Consider the following 19,918-nt stretch of genomic DNA (forward strand, 5'->3'; position numbering starts at 1 on the left):
TTTAAGATCCACACCTTGAGGATCAATTCATTTGATGATCTGTCGTATTGTGTCCTGCTGTACCACAAATCCCATTTGAATTGCCCGTAGATGTAACCAGCGATATCCTTGCATCTGTCCATTGTGTTGTAGTTCCTGATGCACAAAAGCGATCACCTCATCCAAATCAGTATGTTGTTTTCTTCTGAATAGACCCAGTTTACGGCAATGTCTCTTCAAAGTCCGGATGCTTTTGATAATATGGTGATTCTGGGCTAAGATCAAGAGTATTTCCTTATTGCTAAATCCGATTGCAAAGTATAACTTGATTAGGTCATCCATTGCAAGTGGAAGCGGTGGCGGTGTGATCCAAGTTGAGAGTCTAAATTGCCTGTGGGTTCTGGGCAAGCAGGTTAAGATAATGGATGGATGGAATTTAAGGACTATAAACACAGGTAGAGGGTGAGTCAACATGTCAGTGAGCCTTTTTCAATGATAGGAAGGGATTTACAATGGTCTTGTAACAATATTTTAACATTAAAATCTTACCTATTGTACCTTTAAAGTAAATTACAAACAAGCTCTCTCGAAAATACATTAATATTTGTATGACACTGGAATACCAAACAATGTCCACGCAACTGGTACATTACCTCACCTAACAAGACATTCAAAACCACTCGCTGTCCTGCTTGCATATCGATCTTAAAAACCATACTGAAAGGTTTTTAAAATAGTGCAAGCCTTGATCAGGCTCCAGATCAAAATCCCATTACATGGCCGTTTTTATTGAAGACGCAGCTGCTTGTGTGAACTACATTGACAATGACGGGGCTTTATAAGCCAACCTGAAGAAGTTTGTTTTATTGTTACTGTACCTTATGCTCGTAAGGTAGCATAGTTTTTCAAGATCAATCATTTGAAGTGCAAGCCAACATCGCTACAACTTGGCAATCAAGAAAATAAGAAAATATGCGCTTCTGTTATGCTGATGAAATGGTGACACGAACATTATACTGAGTCTGAAATGCGTCATTTGGCCAACACAACAGTTTAGCCAAGTTACATTAACGCAATACAGCAGTGGGATCAGCTCCGGTGCTGGTAAACTGACTTACCTTTCCTTATGAGTTTTCAAATGTCTGTTCAAATTTGACGTGGTAGCTCCCGCATCGTTTCTTTTAATTCTCCACATTCTGCTAGATGCAATCAATTTGTTTGGCTCGATGAGCCTGACTTATTTAAACTCAAAGGCCATAACATGCGGAACTGTAATCTTAGTGAGCTATGCTGCAGGAAATACAGGTAGGGTGTTGCTATGGTTACTACTGTAACAAGGCGAGTTAGACTCGCTGTAATTGGGGTGGGGGGAGTGGCACCGGCAGGATCTAATCTGTTGAACCAATCTCTTGGCTCCCTACCTTTTAAATGTTTTTCCTTTCTCCTCCTGTTTCCTGTCTCGTCCTCCCCTCATGTCTGCCTGCCTTACCACCAGAGGTAAGACAACATCTATTCTGTTTCCGCCCTGATAATATTGCGTGGGTTCGGAACTCCGCAGACTAACGCAATGCTTTGGTTGCAGCTTGCAGCTTGCTGTCCTTTGTCTGTTGGGTAATTCGTCGCGATTTAGCTGTCCCCTGATTTCGGTAGGTGGGCTATGTTTTTATAGCTGTAATTACTTGGCATTCATCGGCAGTAACGTTCTATTCTCTTCTATTTATTAACATGCTTCTGTTTGCGGAGTCTTCTCCGAAACACGGAAGTAAGAACTCACATCTTAGAATTCCACGGATTGTTTGGTAATGTACCGTTTCGCTGTATGTATATTCCGATTGAATTTTAATTATAAAATACCAGATTAACAGTGACTATTTCTTCACTTTGTAGGTGCAACAGTCACTGCTGTTTTGCCTCGGTGCTGTTTTGTTTGAAGTTCGTTTGATTGCGCTTGTCAGGCAGGCGGAACCCGCCTGCTGTCGAGCACGTTCGCTAGTGTCCCGCGTTGCATGGCTATAGACTAGTTGTTGGCCGGACGACCTAAGGTGCGTAGCGGCTGGTGCGCGAGGTGTGTAGCCTATATTACATCTCCGTGCCTGGAGTCTTCTTGGCGTGGCTTCTTAGAGGCGCACTCGTACATTTCTATTGCCTTTGTTTTCTTTATTTTCATGTATTGAAGCAACTGGTATAGGTAGGCTGTAGTTAGGTTATTCATTGGACTTCCAGGACTTGTCTTGTTGTATGGTGGGCTCGGCGCTGATTGGTGGCGGGGTTGGTCAATAGGGGTACCCTCCTCACGTGTTATAGAGTGTTGGTGTTTATGGCACCTGAATCACATAGTATCACCTTGTTTGCAGTAAGGCTTGCTGTGAGAGAGCACTGGGTTGTAACTGCACATTGGGAGCCCTGAAGGTGAGTATGCCCCATCACATCAGTGTCGTCACCCACCATCCTTAACCTTTACATCAATCTATTTTATCCATATTTATTCTGGTAAAATTGATGTTCAAAATAAATATATTTTTATATGAATATGAGCATTTGTCAACCTCATTATTGCCTTCCAGCATCAGAATTGATTTAATAAAGTAATTGCATTTAACTTAGACCACATCTCTGTCTTGTTATTAACAAACTGTAGAGGGGGCCTCTGTTATATTGTGTGACTGGGCATACTTAAGGTTGAACCTTACATGTATGCACCCGGTTACACTACTAAAAGGCGCACTGTGTGGCGCGTAAAATGTTGAGTGTTTTGACTAAGGAATATATTTCATATCAATAATTCTGGAGTCTGGAGTCAGTGTATGTGCGGCTCAAGTGCGACTTGAGTCCCCATCTCTCTTGGAAGGACACTGTACTGCATTCTGAAACTTTAAGGCCAATGTTTAATCTATTCAAACCTGCCATCTGCTGTACTGTATTCCTATGGCTGTTCTCTATGGCAGATGCCCTCTATCAAACAGGTCTATTTCAGTCCTTGTCCAATTGAGGCTTTGCACTGTGGTGAGTTGCTAAACTGTCAAAAGAGAATGTCAGCTCAGAATCTGTTCAGTGTGTGATGTAGTGTTAAGTCCCCTTCAGTTTGGACTCAATGGTTGTCAATTTGAATCCTGGATAGAGATATGCAATTGATTGCAGGCCAAAAGTTATTGCTTGTCAATCTTCAATTTCACCAAATATTATGCTTTAATCACTAAAGCAGGGTGTGAAACCAAATCCTGGAGGGAAGCAGTGCTTTTTTGCGGTTTTCTTTCTATTAGCAGGTTTAGGTTTTGGAAGCAAGGCCAATCCATGACTAGAAGTAACTACAAGTGTTGTAACACACAAGGCATTTCTGTCCACAAGAACTGCTGCTCACAGGATGTTTTTTTTTTTGTTTTTCACTCTGCAGAATCTAGAGACGGGCAATATAGCCTAGCTGTTGTAAACTTTCTAAAGTAACACGCACTGTAGAAACCGCTGCCTTGCAGACATCACTGTGGGAAGGTAAGTGCGAAATGTGAAACCATTTTCTTTTTACCTGTATAGTGCATGTTACTTGAGAAAGTGTTTACAACAGACTATATTGCCCGTCTTTAGTTTTCCACAGCTCTAACAAATGACTGCTTACACCACGGGAATAATATACCATATTATTAATAATATACCATAATAAACCAGTTTTTCATTATTAAAAATGCTTTAAACTGTATACACTTGTCTATAAAAACTTAATATTTAAGTATATGATACAATACAATATATACAATACTGTGCAAAAGTTTTAGGCAGGTGTGACATTTTTTTTTTAAGTAAGAATGCTTTCAAAAATAGAAATGTTCGTTTATTTTTAGCAATTAACAAAATGCAAAGTGAGAAATCTACGTCGAATCAATATTTGGTGTGACCACCCTTTGCCTTCAAACCAGCATCAATTCTTCTAAGTACACAGAGTCAGGGATTTTGTAGGCATGTAATCAGATGTGTGATTAACCAATTATACCAAACAGGATCAATTAAATATGTAGGTTGAAACGCAATCATCAACTGAAACAGAAACCGCTGCGTAGGAGGGTTAAAACTGTGAGGAACAGCCAAACTCTGCTTCCAAGGAGAGGTTGCTGAAGACAGTTTAATGTTAGAAGTCATACACCATGGCAATACTGAGCACAGCAACAAGATACAAGGTAGTTATACTGCATCAGCAAAGTCTCTTCCAGGCAGAGATTTCAAGGCAGACAGTGGTTTCCAGATGTGCTTTCCAAGCTCTGTTGAAGAAGCACAAAGAAACTTAGTGCAGCAGATGAAAGACATCTTGCTTGCTTCCCTTCGCAACCAGAAGATGTCCAGCTGTGCCATCAGCTCAGAATTGGCAGAAACCAGTGGGACCCATCTAATGTGCGGAGAAGTCTGGTCAGAAGTGGTCTTCATGGAAGAATTGCGGCCAAAAACCCATACCTCTGACATGGAAACAAGGCCAAGTGACTGAACTATGCATGAAAACACAGGAACTGGGGTGCAGAAAAATGGCAGCAGGTTCTCTGGACTGATGAGTTCATTTGAAATATTTGGCTGTAGCAAAAGGCAGTTTATTTGCCGAAGGGCTGGAGAGCAGTACAAGTGTCTGCAGGCAACCGTGAAGCATGGCGGAGGTTCCTTGCAAGTTTGGGGCTTCATTTCTGCAAATGGAGTTGGGGATTTGGTCAGAATTAATGGTCTCCTCAATGCTGAGAAGTACAGGCAGATATCCATCATACTATACCATCAGGGAGGCATCTGATTGGCCCTGTAAGCCAGTAATAACTAACATTTGGTGTCATGTGCTGGTCAGCTTGCTATGATTATTTACTCTATCTCTATTCTTAATTTGTGTGTTTTGTAATTGACTATTGGTATTCTAAAGCTAATCTACCTGTCTGTGAATAAATTATTTTATTTGTAACTTGCGTGATCTCCATGACTCTAATTCATCTTGTACCTTTTCAGCCTAAATTACAACTGAATACTCAGGGGGACAATATTGACCAAAGACCAACTGATCAGTGGGGCTTGGTACTTTAGTGGTGTTTCCAAGCTGGGAAAGGCAGCCAAGTTCGGCCCATAAAAAGGATTGGTGGTGCATGGCTCTTGTAATTTGATGCGAAGGGAACCCATGGGTGTTTCCTGTTAAGTTAGCTCTAAGGAGAACTCTAAATGCACGCCGACCTGGGCTCGCAACTACCATGTCAAATGTAGTCCATGTTTTGTGTTGGCTAGACCCTCAGCCTCTGAGTTCTCCGCCGAACTGAGATTCAGCAATTCAGCAAAATTATATCTTAAATGGAGTCAGATAACGAAGGTAAATGTATTGGCCCTACTGTGGAGATTCTTGCAGCCCGGACCAGTAAAGAGCGGAAGGCAGAGTGGTAATACTGTCTTTGTAACGTAGTTTATTCATTGGCTGATCTAGACTCTCCATTATTATTTAACCCTAGTAATATTCTTCCAGCAACACCAGAAGGACAAGCATGCATATACCTTCGGCCCGCGCTAAATTCCGTTATGTTAGCGTGGGGTTTTACAGCCCCAAATTTATTCTGCAGCAGGACAATGACCCCAAACATGCAGCCAATGTCATTAAGAACTGTATTCAGCATAAAGGACAAGGAGTCCGGGAAGTGATAGTATGTCCCCCACAGAGCCCTGATCTCAACATCAAGTCCTTCTGGGATTACATGAAGAGGTAGGGGGTGACATGGCTCAGGCAGTAAGAGCAGTCGTCTGGCAGTTGGAGGGTTGCCGGTTCGATCCCTGTGTTGAAGTGTCCCTGATCAAGACCCCTAACCCCCAAATGCTCCTGACGAGCTGGTCAGTGCCTTGAATTTGAACAGCCAATCGCTGTTGGTGTGTGAGTGTGTGTGTATGAATGGGTGAATGAGGAGCATCAATTGTACAGCACTGTGGATAAAGGTGCTATATAAATGCTAACCATTTACCATGAAGAGACAGAAGCACTTGAGGCTGCCTAAATCCACAGAAGAACTGTGGCTAGTTCTCTTAAGATGTTTGAAATAACATACCTCCTGAATTCCTTCAAAAACTGCAAGTAAACCTAGAAGAATTGATGCTGTTTTGAAGGCAAAGGGTGGTCACACCAAATATTGATTTGATTTGATTTAGATTTTTCCAGAAACGGGGCAGAGGTACAGAGTCCAAAGCTAACATAAAGGAAACAGACTGCACAAACTAGCAACCAGAGAACAAAACAGGCAGGACTAACAAATTAACTAAACAAAAAACAGGTGTGAGAGCTGGGGAATAGAAAATGAGGAACAGGTGAGAGGAATTGACAAATAACATGAAGAAAGTCCAAATATGGAGTGAAGGGCAGAGACATGAAATAAGGAAAGAGAGGGGGGAAAGGACTGTTGTGAAAAGGAAAAATAGAAAAAGGGGCACGGACATGACTCAAGTGTTTATAGACGCATGAATACAGTTTAAAGCATTTTAATCATCAAAAAACTGGTGTAAGCAGATTAGCCATTTAATATTACGGCTAATCGGTGTATGTTTTTGGCTTGCTGTACTTCCATTAACAGAACTTCAATATCCGCTTCAGAGAAGCTTTTTCTTTTTTGTGACTATCTCTTAAAAATCCGCCGTTAGGCCCTTGAGCAAGGCCAGGGGAGGATTGTGTCCTGCTTAGTCTAATCAACTGTACGTGGCTCTGGATAAGCGCATCTGCTAAATGCCATTAATGTTATGTAATATAATTTGCACACAGATCTCTGAAAATATTGATAAATGAGGCCCAATGATGGTAGATTGCAATATAACTGGTAGTGCTAGTAAACCCATGATATGAATGTTCCAATGTCAGCCTTAGGTAACTGGTAGTGCTAGTAAACCAATGATATAAATGTTCCAATGTCAGCCTTAGGTAAGCCATGATGCAATTTAAATTGGTGTATTTTCCATCTGTGGGTAAGAGGCTGCCTGCCTTTTAGATGAGCTACGTCATGCAGTACATGACTGAAAGGCGTGTCGATACATGGTCTACTTACGAGTAAGAAAACAATCTGGTTTATCTACCTGCACAATCTGAAAGTCCCCTTTTGAATGATTTGGAACTACTCAATTTAGGAGGATTTTTTCTGAGAAGTTTGAAGCTATGAAAGGAATAACTGCGCTTCTTTTTCTGTTACAGGCTACAGCTGTTAACACAGGTAAAACTTCTTGTTATTCATGTACTTGATGCAAATGCTCGCTTGTCACCTATAGTGATTTATTCATGATAATTGCAATCTGAAGTAAAGCACTAACTTAGTTGAAAGGAAACCAGGCACTTGACAGTTGTGGATGTTTGTGAGATCCTTGGGTTTGCGCTTATCACGGGTGCACAGCAAGGGCACAGAACACAGAACAGCTCTCCAGGACTCCCCTAACTTATCAACTTATCATTCCACAAGTTTTGGAATGAAATGGGGTCTGGCGCCTGAGAGGTTTGTGAGGTTAAGTAGCATGCATTGCTATAGGAATGGGTTTACTTAGCGAATTGAACAATTTCCCTACTTGCTTTCATGCAAATACCCGCTTTTGTGTTAAAAAACAACAAATAGCCTACTTAGCACTAGTATCTCTATCTACTGTAAAATCAAAACCGGTTAATACAAAGGAGGTATAAAAATAGTCAAAGGTAGGAAGTTTGATTAGTAACATGCAATTGGCATGCCTCGCCTTCTCCAGCAATGCACATACCTACAGGGCAAGTTGATCTGGTTTTAACTGACAACCTGCTTGATATTAAAGTTATTGTCAAGCTTCTGCGAGCCATATGGATGTGAATCTGTTGTATTTCTTTTATATTTGGGAGCTTTCCCCTTTTAGAATCCATGCATGGCCAGCGTGACCAATGCGTGGGCATCTCTTTAGCCAGTCTGTGGCTGGTGAGACTGATGAGTCAAGCAATCAGGAGGGAGGAAGACAAGGAAAGTTGAGGAATGTATGGCGGCATTCTGAAGAGAATAGTCATACGTTTCTAGGCTGATGGAAGAAGTGTAAGGCAGTCTTCGTAGTTATGTGACAGTGTCAGGTTATTTTCGATGAGTGAACCTGCTCATTGCGACATGTTTGATGTTGGTCTCTGACTTCATACTGGATGAAAGCTTTTCCTTGTCTTCGTATGTCTCTGGTTGCACTCTTCAGAGAATCTGCCCTGTATGTGTCGAAAACAAGGATGATTTCATCATAATCTCGTGTTAGTGACATCAGTCTGTCATTGAAGCAGCCACTCAGATCCTTGACTGTCACTATATTGGCTGGTGTTTTGCTCAGCTTCTGCACAAGCAACATGCCATCCACCGGTACTATCTTCCGACTTGGCTGATCAGTAGATTTGGGGTCTGTGAATCCTGTATCCATTGCATGTTGGTGGGTAGCACTTCCAGCTTGAGGTGGCTGATGGTCTTCATAGGGCATGTCTGCTCTGGTCAGCTTCTCGAGGAGATGGATTAACTTGGACTTATCATGGCTTGGCAGGATTGTTCCATCAGGAGCGAACAGTGCCCTTCATGTCAGAGTGAATTGATAGTTTCCGACCTTTTTCAGGTTGATGTCTCGGTTTGACCTGGAAAGTACCGGGTCCTTGGTCTCCTTCAGATCCACAGTATTGTCTCTGAGTTTCACTGTAATCTTCTTGTTCCCAGACAGGAACATCTTGTTGTTCTCTTTCTTCACAGAGGCCAAGAGGCTAACATCTCCATTGATCCACTCTGACACATAGTCTTCATACAACTTCTGGCCAGTGACATCAGGATTCAAGATCTGTGGTACATACTCATCTGGGATGTAGGCATGCGTGACCACATTGTGCAGCTTGTCCCCTTCAGTGGCAAAGGGGTTTCCATGACTGAGTATGGCTGCTTTGATCTTGCCTGCACTTGGCCCAAGTTCATGCTGCTCTGTGCTTCTGTCAGCTTCCATGTCGAACTGACTCTTGAACTCTTTCGACAGACGTGAAAGTTCTGGTCTGACCAAGAAAAATCTTTGTCTGGCATTGGCATTGTTGGAGATGCCAATGATCCCAGAGCGAATCTTCATCAGCTTGTTCAGATGTTCGCACGCGTTGTCTGCCCCAACAGACACAAAGGCAATGACACTCTTGGTGCCTGCTCATAGTTCCTCCCAGGTCTGAGGGTGATTGGTCCTCATGTCATGCATGTCTGCGATGTATCTGGGCCAGAGTCACTTGTACTTGATGAGGTCCATGGCAAAGAACAGCTTGCTCAGTGCTTCTCCAGCTTGCAGATGTAGTTCCTGGTCAGCATTCCGAGTTGCCACTACAAAAAACAGGATTGTTTCCACCCGATGTAAGTAGCTCATCATGGACTTTAACTTCGCATTCCGGGATTTCTGTTTCTGTTTCCTCCCATTCTTTGAATGCTGTGATGACCTCAGCAGTGGTCAAGGCTTCCAGGAGGGTGCTGTTTGCTTGCTTCAGGGATTCAGTCTTCATGTCTTTCCCCTCAGAGCAGGCTTCTTGAGGGGTGACACCACGCAATAAATACCTGATGCCACAGTTGATAAGAATCAAAGGTTCCCATGAGATTTCATAAACATTTTGGATCCACTTATGGAAGTAATACAAAAACTACAATTTCTTAAAGTATAAAAGGTAAGTTACAAATTTATATATATTTGGGATTTGAATCTTGGATTTGAAAAAAAGTGATAATAGTTGCTATACAGCTGCAATCACTTTATTTCTATCCATTTACTTTAGCTCGTATCTGGTCTCTGTCAATAAATGTGTTCCTATTATTTTGTTCTTGATTCACTTGATATCAGTCTGCATCCTCTCAGTCAGAGGAGTAGGGGCGTCTTCTTTCTTGACTGTCAGGGGGAGGGAGTGCGGGAGGCTGCTAGGATGCTCACGGACACACACCCCCCCACTAGGGCTACACACTTCCTTAAAGTAACCCTTCAGGTTAGGGCTGTGACATTGCAAAATCCTTAAATTAGAAACAAGTTAGGACCCAGATCCTTGACTTTCCAGCCATCTGCAGAAGCCTGCATTCACTACACCTACCATGCGGGTACAGTTCTGCCCGCTACACTCACAACAGAGGGACAATGAGTCTCAAATAGGGTAGACACAGCACAGAAATAACAAAGGCCATGCCCAGAACAGGCCAGATTAGTTTTTAGAATAACAAATACAAGTGGACACAGACACAGGTTGCCAGTGCATCATAGTATTGACTGAACATGTTTGTTTTATAATATTAGCAAGATAAAAATCCTGCATCCTGCAAGCCCACCCGTGCTTGCCATGTCATGTTTTATGTTTAGTTATTGTCTTAGTTACGTTATTCTCATGTCACGTATTATGTTAGTCTAGTCTCGCCACGTTTTTATGTTTTATTTCTTGTTACGTTTCATTGTCATGTCATGTTACGTTTCATGTTTAGTTCTTACAATGTATTTTCTATTATGTCACCTTATATAGTTTATTCATGTCACTGTTTTGCAAACTTGTTATGTCACTCACGACTACTGTCTGTTCTGGCTCCACGGTGGTGGAACGAACTCCCCGTTGAGGTCAGAACTGTAGAATCTCTCCCCACCTTCAAGCGCAAGCTAAAGACACACCTCTTCAAGCAGCACCTCTCCCCATCCCTCCCTACCTCCCTGTGAACCTTAATTGTTGTCTCTGTGACTTGCTTTGTGTATCGGTATTTTTAGTTGGCTAGGTAAGCAGTGTTTGGATAATTAACTTTGGTCACTTTTGCTCTGTTTGTTTCTTTGTTCAAAAAAAAAAAAAAGAATTGGCCCTCTTCCTTATCTTTGTTGTACAGGTAGCAGTTGAAATTGTACTTCCCTCTAGTGCAGGGGTCACCAACCTTTTTGAAACTGAGAGCTACTTCATGGGTACTGAGTCATACTAAGGGCACGCGCACAATACTGACCTTTGAAATAAGTTTAGGTGAATTCTGACCTACTCTATCTAAACTTCATGTATAATAAACATATTTTTAAGATATTGTCATTTTTAAATCTATATAAATGCAAGTGTGATTAAAAAAAAATAGCAACAGAATAAAATTAAATTTTAGATGCAGCTTTTAGATGCAGCTCACTTAAAGTTGTGCTATTTTTAGAACAGGCCTGCGGGCGACTCATGTGGTCCTTGGGGGCGACCTGGTGCCCGCGGGCACCGTGTTGGTGACCCCTGCTCTAGGGTCTTTCAGCGAATTGGTTATGGGTATGCACTTTGTTGTACGTCGCTCTGGATAAGAGCGTCTGCCAAATGCCAATAATGTAATGTAATTTAATGTCACGATTTATGTTTGTTTCATGTTATGTTGTTCTGTTCATTGATTAGCATACACTTCTTTGTGTATTTCATGTATAACACTTTCACTGTTTCAATTTCCCTTGTCTTCCTACTAATCTACTCAGGATTGGGTAATACTAATGTCCTAACCATGTGTTCATGTTTACCTTGCGTTTCTTGTGCATGTCATTTACTGATTTACTAACGCTGGGGCAGGATAGGTTTATTACTAACGATTACAAATTATCTTGTTAACTTGTCACTCCTCCACACCTGATTTCCATTCACATGCTGCTCTCAAGCTAATTGTCTGCACCTGTCTACACCTGCATATAAGCTCAGTTTCTTGTCATATCTTTGTGAAATTGTTGCCCCCTGTTTGTCAGTGCACTTTTGAGCGGTTTTATCAAGCCATTGTCTACATGTTACGATAAAGCCTGTTTATTGACCAAAGATTATTGACTTCTGTTTTGTTGACCATTGCCTGCCTGTACCACGACTTTGCCTGCTGTCTTTGTACTTTTGCCCCGCGGAGCGGACTTCAGTCTTGAGAGTGTTAGAAAAGAAAGCGGCACGCGCCTTTTGTGTTACTTGGTAAAATTTGACCCATGTTTTAACTTGGCGCAAAAGACACAAAAAAAGATTATCATCCAATATTGTTTTTTTACCTCATACTGTAACTATAATCCATTCATAACCACACAATCACTTTCTTAATTTTTATGGTTCCCAAACCGTTTATCTTACAATATTACATTCAATATAGCATCACTTATGTCAAGGCAGTCCACCTTACCTAAACATAGGTACCACCATGAGTATCCATTTGTAATGTGAAAAATGTTCTATAATTTGTCTCAATAATAATTGCTCAATTACCTAGGAGGGCAACGGTGATCTATTTTCACTGTCCTGTGCCAGTCCCCAAGAAGCTGAGGATGGAAAGCACCTGAAAATGTTCTGGAACTGGACAGAAATGTTTTGTGGATCTTCTGGCTTCATTGTGAACAAACTCAAAAGGAGGTGTCTGGGCTGTCACAACTATTTTTATACGGTCTATGGTCATAACCGACTCGTGAGCCTCACCAAAGAAATTGGCTTTGAAGATAGCTCTCTCCTAGTACCTATGCCATTCACCAAATATTCTATTAAAGCAATAAATATAAATGTAGTGTAAAGAGAGGTCAGCCATAGCAATGAAGGTCTAACTAAGCTATGACTTGTATGCCCTATTAAATCCCAAAAAAAATCAGAAAATCTGAAAACTTTGATGAATCCCACATTAATTCTGCTCAAGTTTAATTAATAAGGCCCAGTCTCTAAACACACGTGGAACTTGATTTCAAAACTGTCAGTTCCTGATTATTTAGTGCCTAATTTTATCCAGTCAGAAATTATGGCCACTGTATACATTTACATAATAAATACAAAGCAGTTTTATGTCATATTTCTTTCTACTGTTCCAAACTGTGAAATTAATATGCCCGCAAAACCCAGTCTGGGCTTTTCACAAATTTGATCAAGCACTGTTTTTAAAAGTTTATGAATTAAGTCTCAAGCCTTGAAGCAAGAGATTAATCTTTCACTTTCATTCTTAACATGTATTTTCTTTTGGAGTTTATTTTTTTATAGTCCTTTATATTTTCTGTTCAGGGAAAATAAAATGTATGATTACTTTGTTCATTGACAGACACGCACACACAGACAGTTGTCTTTGCAAAGTTTGGTAGCAGACGTAAGGATTTAATGCTGCATGTGCAGTTGTATAGGGAAGTCCTAACAATGTAATGCAATACGTATTTCTGGTGATGAAACAAATATTCTCCTCCCTTCACAACTCTACTAATGATTGTTTCTTTCCCCACAGGGTCACACTCTCTCTGGGCATTTGCAACATTTATATACGGACAGACCCAATTCCCAGAATTCAGTGTAGTGGTTATGCTGGATGATCTTCAGGTGTTATACTATGACTGCAACGTAAAGAAAGTTATCTCTCGAAGCCAACTGAGCTCAACAAATGTAGTTGAAGATTTTATCCTTGAAGGTGCAAACATTGCGATGGAATATGTTTATTATACCATGAGAAATCCAGCACATCGTGTAAACCTCCTTTCCAATCACACTGGAGGTGAGCTGAGTGCAACAACCAGGTGTTTGACATGTACAGGTTGGTCGTTTGAATGTGGATGTGGCCTGAACTGCCACATTAAAATTAATTAAAGTATTATACAGAAGGGCAATGGTTTCTCCACAGCATGGTGGCTGGTCATCCTGGTACATTTCCTGTTTGCTCAGTCAGAGGATTGTTCAGAGACTGGATGACCCTCTAATCTGAATTAATTGTGGGAAACGATTAAAATAATCTGGGATTAAAAAAACTACAGCTCAAAAATGATAGGTGATGCTCATATGCAGGTTGACACATAGAGCCAGTTACAGCATCTGCAATAAAAAGGACAATAGCCGAGCTGAATAAATCCAGTAAATGTAGGGTAAAGGCTGGTTTATACTCCCATCACTCAGCTGAAATCGCAGAATGTTCATGAACGTTCCAATACTGCCCAACATTGCAATAGTCATTGTTTAATTAAGAATATATTTAATTTATGAAGTATAAACTGGTTGCAGTGACAGTCGCCCCAACAAAATATAGACCAGCCTTAACAGGAACATTCACAAAAAATTAGGTCACGGATGCAATTGAGGAGGGCACTAGACTACAGATATTCTCATTGCATTTTCATGAAAGCATATCAAGAATGTAAGTAGGTTGATGTTTGAGACTCTTGGCTTATTTGCCTCTTTTTTTCTCTTTGTTTTGAAGGAGTTCATGTTCATCAGATGCTGGGTGGATGTGTGCTGGACAATGACAAGTCCAGCCTGCTCATGGTGTGGGAAGCTTATGATGGAACAGAAGTGGCACATTACGACATGCATAATCGCACAGTCAACCCTCTATGGCCACAGCTTATGTGGACCACAAAGAAAGAAGCATCCTATCTAATGGATTTTACAAATGTTTATCGGCCTATTTGTATCCAAACACTGAAGTACTATCTGGGGAAAGAGAAGAACATTGTGTTAAGAAAAGGTAAAGTAACCTACAAACACCTAACTAAAGCACATGTTCTTTATACCCTGATATCCTGTACAGTTTGGAATTGCTGGACTTACATTTCCTGTGGCCATAATAGCAGTGGGGTGCAGAAATTTGGGACATGAGACCTTTCTGCAAATTCTAAAGCAAGATTGCTTTTTAATTTTAATTTTTTACTGTTTATACATGATAAAAAAGGGAAAAAGACCCTGTGCAAAAGTTTGGGAACCCTTTTGGATAATTATTTGTTACTTTTAAAAAAGATTATTCCTAAGGCCCAGACCCAGGTGATTTACCCATTAGGGCTTCAATGAGTCAGGCGAGTATAATTCCAGCACTGAAATTCCATGACTTCTGAAGTATCCAACTGCCGTGGCATGTCTCATGTCAACAATCATAGGTTCCTCTAAACAGTTGTCCAAGGATGTCAGAATGAAGATGATTCATTTCCGCTGAGAAGGAGAAGGCAAAAAAAGATTCTCAACTGCCTATTATATACTTTGTTAACACAAACTCTGCACACATACAAACACACCATTTATGAAAAAAGATTTACAGAAATGGATTGTAGCAAGAAATTGCACAACATGGAATGACTGCCGGTGTTAACATATGTGCAACCTGTCCATTGTACAAAACTGAAATCAATGTAAAACTACTCTTAACATTAATGTGTTAACATTGCTACAATATGTCTTGGCTGCAATGGTATTGCCTGGTTGATGTACAACAAAGTTCCGCAGCCAAATTGACTAAATAAGAATCTGAGGTAGAAGTTATAAATAAGTGCTTATGACCTAACGTTGTTCATTGTTAGGAAACAATACCAGAGCACATAAAATAATTTTTTAGCATGGCTATATAAAAATTGATTTGGTCCTTCAAAAATTCAAGGCACACTTGACCTTGCCACACAGCACACTGTTGAAAACCACTGCCTGAAAATATGGGGAATATGTAGCTGTAAATCCTACACACACCTGATAAGGATTTAAATGCCTTCAGAGCTGACAGTGCTTTAATCTCATTAATCTTCATTGTTTATTTTCCAATCCAATATGCTAGAATACAGAGCCAAAACAACCAAAATTGTGTCACTGTCCCAATACATTCACATTTAACTTGACATTTAATATGTTTTAAATTATTTTTTTATTACATTACATTACATTAATGGCATTTGGCAGACGCTCTTAGGTTCGGAGAGGTGGAGGTGCCAAGCGGCCTGTGGAGGCTGAACGAAGAGGTCTGGCAGGGGTGTAGGGTCTGAGGGGAGCTGGGGAAGACCCCTTATCATGGTTGATGTTGTAGTTCCCATCATCTACATGGATAGTATCCTGGATCCAACCTGCCCAGGCCTGCCCTTCATTTTATTAACTTGCTGACCAGCCTCTTTGCCCTTTTTTCTTTTTTTTAAAATGTAAAAATATGTTCTGACTGCCTTTTCTGGATAGCAGTGGCTTTGTACACTCACTGAACACTGGTCCTTTTGCTCTCAAAACAGCCTCAATTCTTTGTGGAATGGATTCCACAAGATATTGAATTTTGAATTTTTGGAGATTCTGTACCATGACATGATTGCCTCACACAATTTCCGCAGATTTGTCTTCTGTTCTATCACATCCCATCCACAAGGTGTTCTATTGGATTCAGATCCGGTGACTAAGAAGGCCACTGAAGAACATTGAACTTGTTGTCAAGTTCATGAAACCAGTTTGAGACTACTTGCTTTGTGACATAGGGCATTATCATGCTGGAAGTAGCCACTAGAAGATCAACACATTGTGGCCATGAAGGGATGTATATGGACAGCAATAAAACTCAAATAGGATGTGGCATTCAAGTGATGATTGATTGGTATTAACAGACCCAAAGTTTGCCAAGAAAACACCATTACACCACCCCCACCAGCCTGGAATGTTGACACAAGGCAGATTGGCTGATTCGATAATCACATGAATAATAAAGTGCTCAGTGAGTGTATGTTGCAGTACTGTGGGTGCTACGCTGTGCAGTAGTTACATTTATGTGACAGTCCTTTTCTAACAAAATGGTGTACATTTTAATCATACATTTTAAACCTCTGCTTCCCTGCATTGCTGTATAACTTCCCTTTCTCTGGCTAATGCACTGCTGTTTGCCCCTCCAGAGCGCCCCAGAGTCAGGCTGATCCACAAGCTATGCATTAAGACTGGAGAAATGAAGGTGAGCTGTCTGGCCACGGGCTTCTACCCCCGACACATCAACCTGACCATGCTGAGAGATGGCCATCCCATCCCAGATGAGGAGCTGATTCTGGGGGAGGTGTTACCCAATGGAGATGGGACCTACCAGACAAGGAGGACCCTGAGTATCTGTTCAGAGGAACTGAGAGAGAGACATCATTACACCTGCTCTTTCACACATCTTACTCTGGACAACAAGCTGGACATAAACTGGGGTATTTCAGATAATTATAAGCTTTGCAACACATTATTGTAGAATCATTGGGACAGGGTGGAACACTGCATTTTGCACAATTATGCATTTGTTAAGACTGCTACTTTCCATGAGCATAACCCAGTGGTAGTTTGAAGTAGAACCTCATGGCCTGTGTATAATTCATTTACTGATGATCTCACTGTTGTGCACTGTTTTTCAGTACCAGAGGAAGGCTCAGATGTTGCAGTCATCAGTTCTCTGGTTGTAGTGCTGGTTCTGGTTCTTGTCTTTACCATCCCTGTATTTGTCCTCTGTAAGAGGAGACACAAAGGTGAGAGGCAATATTCATGGGGATGTCTTGAATGGGGAAAGGGTGAAACATTTTTTTATCTTGATCATTTTGTCTTTTTGCGGTCACTTTGTAGTTTCCTCGACCTCTTTTCTGAGAGTTGACTCTGCATCATGACTGCTTGCTAAAGGTAAGTGCATAAATATCGCATTTACCTTTAGCAGTGTCTACATTATGGTCTTCTGTCCCTTTAGAAGATGTATCACTGATAGTTTGTCCTCTCATTTTCAGAGTCAGAAGACACAGCTTCATGTTCCTGTTTGTTCACACCACTGCCATCAAGTGCACAAGTGTACTATTATCTGCGTAACAACATATAGTCTGCAGCACCTCTTATTCTATTTACACCTGTCAAGTTATTCTGCATATACAATTTACAGTTATGTATATTTTATTATTGAATAATGTCATTGATTAGAAGGACATGAGAGACAGAGACGGAGAGTGTTTCTCAGTACCAAGAACGTGATGTCAGGACTCGGGTCCTTGTGAAGTAGCTCCTTTCGGGAGACCGCACTTCAAGAACACAAGGGCAGGGAATGCAGTTGTATGTATTAGAGATGCAATCTTTATTGATTATTAAGTAATCTTTATTTTGATGATTCTGCTTTTATAAATATATTTAGAATTTTAGAATTTTATGTATATGGATGTTAGTAAGTAATGTTACATTTTTTTCTTTGGCCAAGTTTGTGGGAAAAAGAGATCTGGCGAGTGTTTGAAAAGCTTCACAGGTCAATGGTACTCATCCCTCACCTGTCTTGGGGGTGAAAGCTGAACAGGATCGGACAGAGAGATAGAACTCAGATCGCATCTCAATACAGGCACACAGAAACCGATTGTAAATAATCTTGAGCTTCCAGTCTTTTTTAATTAGTACTATTTTTCATAATTGCACAACTAATAAATGTTTTTTTTTTAAAAAGGCAACCAAAGTATTTTCCTTTATTTATTTGCATGGATCCTCTCGGTGTGGAGTTTGCATGTTCTCCCCGTGTTTGCGTGGGTTTCCTCTGGGTACTCCGGTTTCCTCCCACAGTCCAAAGACATGCAGGTGAGGCTGATTGGAGAGTCTAAATTGCCTAAATTGAGTGTGTGAGTGAATGGTGTGTGTGCCCTGCGACCTGTCCAGGGTGTATTCCTGCCTTTCGCCCAATTTATGCTGGGATAGGCTCCAGCCCCCCTGCGACCCTGTTCAGGATAAGCAGGTTAAGATAATGGATGGATGGATGGATTTGCATGGATCCACTTTTTACGGGACATCAGTTCACATTTCCTTTCCATTTCATCTGTGTTGATTCTGAATCTATGATGTCCTTGTTGTAATGTAGAGACACTTATGTGTATGTGCATCTTGGCGGGTTATTTCAGAGTGTGTAAGGACACTGTAGTGCATTCTGGAATGTCAATGCCAATGTTTAGTCTGTTGGCGGACCCCCTTTGACAAACAGGTCTATTCCAGTCCGAGTCCAATTGAGGCTTTTCACTGTGGGGAGTTGCTAAACTGTCAAATGAGAAGGTGTTCAGTGTGTGATGTAGTGGTAAGTCCCCTTCAGTTTGGACTCGATGGTTGTCAGTTTGAATCCTGGATGGAGATATGCAATTCCCTGCAGCCCAAAAGTTATTGTTTGTCGATCTTCAGTTTCCCCAGGCATTATGCTTTAATCTCTAAATCTATAAAACCCACAACCTGGAGGGAAGCAATGTTGTTTTTCTTGCCGTTTCCTTTCTAGCAGGTTTAGGTTTTGGAATCAAGGCATGGCCAATCTATGACTAGAAGTAATCACAAGTGCCAGGAGATATTTACAGCCCTCCATGATTGAAGCCTGACCACCATTCTAAAGTCTAAATAAACATTATTCTTTCTTTGATTGGTGTCTCTCTTTAGATTGAGTGATAGCCCGTTACCATGCAGGGTGGCAAATCATTCAAAAGGGGACTTTCAGATTGCGCAGGTGAATAAACTAGATGGTCCTCTTGAGTAAGCGCCTTTCTGTCACACACATACATACACATGCACACACACACCCTCACTCTCATGATGTTCTCTGCCCTCCTGGGGGAAACAGCTGTTTGTTTCAGTATTGCTGCAGAGCCATCACTCCATGCAGGGAGAGGAAGGTAAAATCGTGAAATGCATTTTTTTTTTGAACAGTGGACTCCAAAATGAATGATGGACAAGAAATATATGCACACAAACACACTGTGAGCACTTTATTAGGTATTCATTAGACTTCTGCTGCTGCTGCTGTAGCCTATCCACAGGTCATTCTCCTCGGACCCCTAATTAACAAGGCGTTTCTGTCTGCAGAACTGCTGCTCACTGGATGTTTTTTGTTGTTCACACCATTCTTTGCAAAATCTAGGCAATCAGCCATTTCTGTGATACTCAAACCACCCTGTCTGGCACCAACAATCATTCCACGGTCAAAGTCATTTTGATCACATTTTGTTCCCCATCCTAATTGTTGATGTGAACATGAACTGAAGCTCCTGACCCATATCTGCATGATTCTACACATTGCACTGCTGCCACACAATTGGCTGATTAGATAATTGCATGAATAAGAAGGTGTACAGGCAATACAGTGATCAATGAGAGTAGATTTCAATGTAACCAGTAGTGCTAGTAAACCCATGATACAGTAAATGTTTCAATGTCAGACTTGGGTAAGCCATGATGCAATTTAAATGGTGTATTTTCTGTCTGTGGGTAAGAGGCTGCCATTAATCTTGCTAGCACAAAAGCATTGTATTTTCAAAAATGTTGTACTGT

General features: G+C 41.0%; 1 protein-coding gene and 1 pseudogene across 1 annotated transcript; one reads left to right on the forward strand and one right to left on the reverse strand.

Annotated features, from left to right (window-relative positions):
- LOC133139505 (signal peptide, CUB and EGF-like domain-containing protein 3) overlaps positions 1-19,918 on the reverse strand; it is a 370,116-nt pseudogene that overhangs the window by 323,556 nt on the left and 26,642 nt on the right.
- Positions 1,454-18,077, forward strand: LOC133138309 (class I histocompatibility antigen, F10 alpha chain-like). The gene is made up of 9 exons (XM_061256945.1): positions 1,454-1,476; positions 2,334-2,388; positions 7,145-7,163; positions 13,140-13,403; positions 14,100-14,366; positions 16,522-16,812; positions 17,014-17,124; positions 17,219-17,272; positions 17,374-18,077. The coding sequence occupies exons 4-8, from the start codon at positions 13,214-13,216 to the stop codon at positions 17,257-17,259; spliced, it is 900 nt and encodes a 299-aa protein (XP_061112929.1). The 5' UTR covers positions 1,454-1,476; positions 2,334-2,388; positions 7,145-7,163; positions 13,140-13,213; the 3' UTR covers positions 17,260-17,272; positions 17,374-18,077.

Source organism: Conger conger, chromosome 10 (genome assembly GCF_963514075.1).
Source record: "Conger conger chromosome 10, fConCon1.1, whole genome shotgun sequence".
NCBI classification, from domain to species: domain Eukaryota; kingdom Metazoa; phylum Chordata; class Actinopteri; order Anguilliformes; family Congridae; genus Conger; species Conger conger.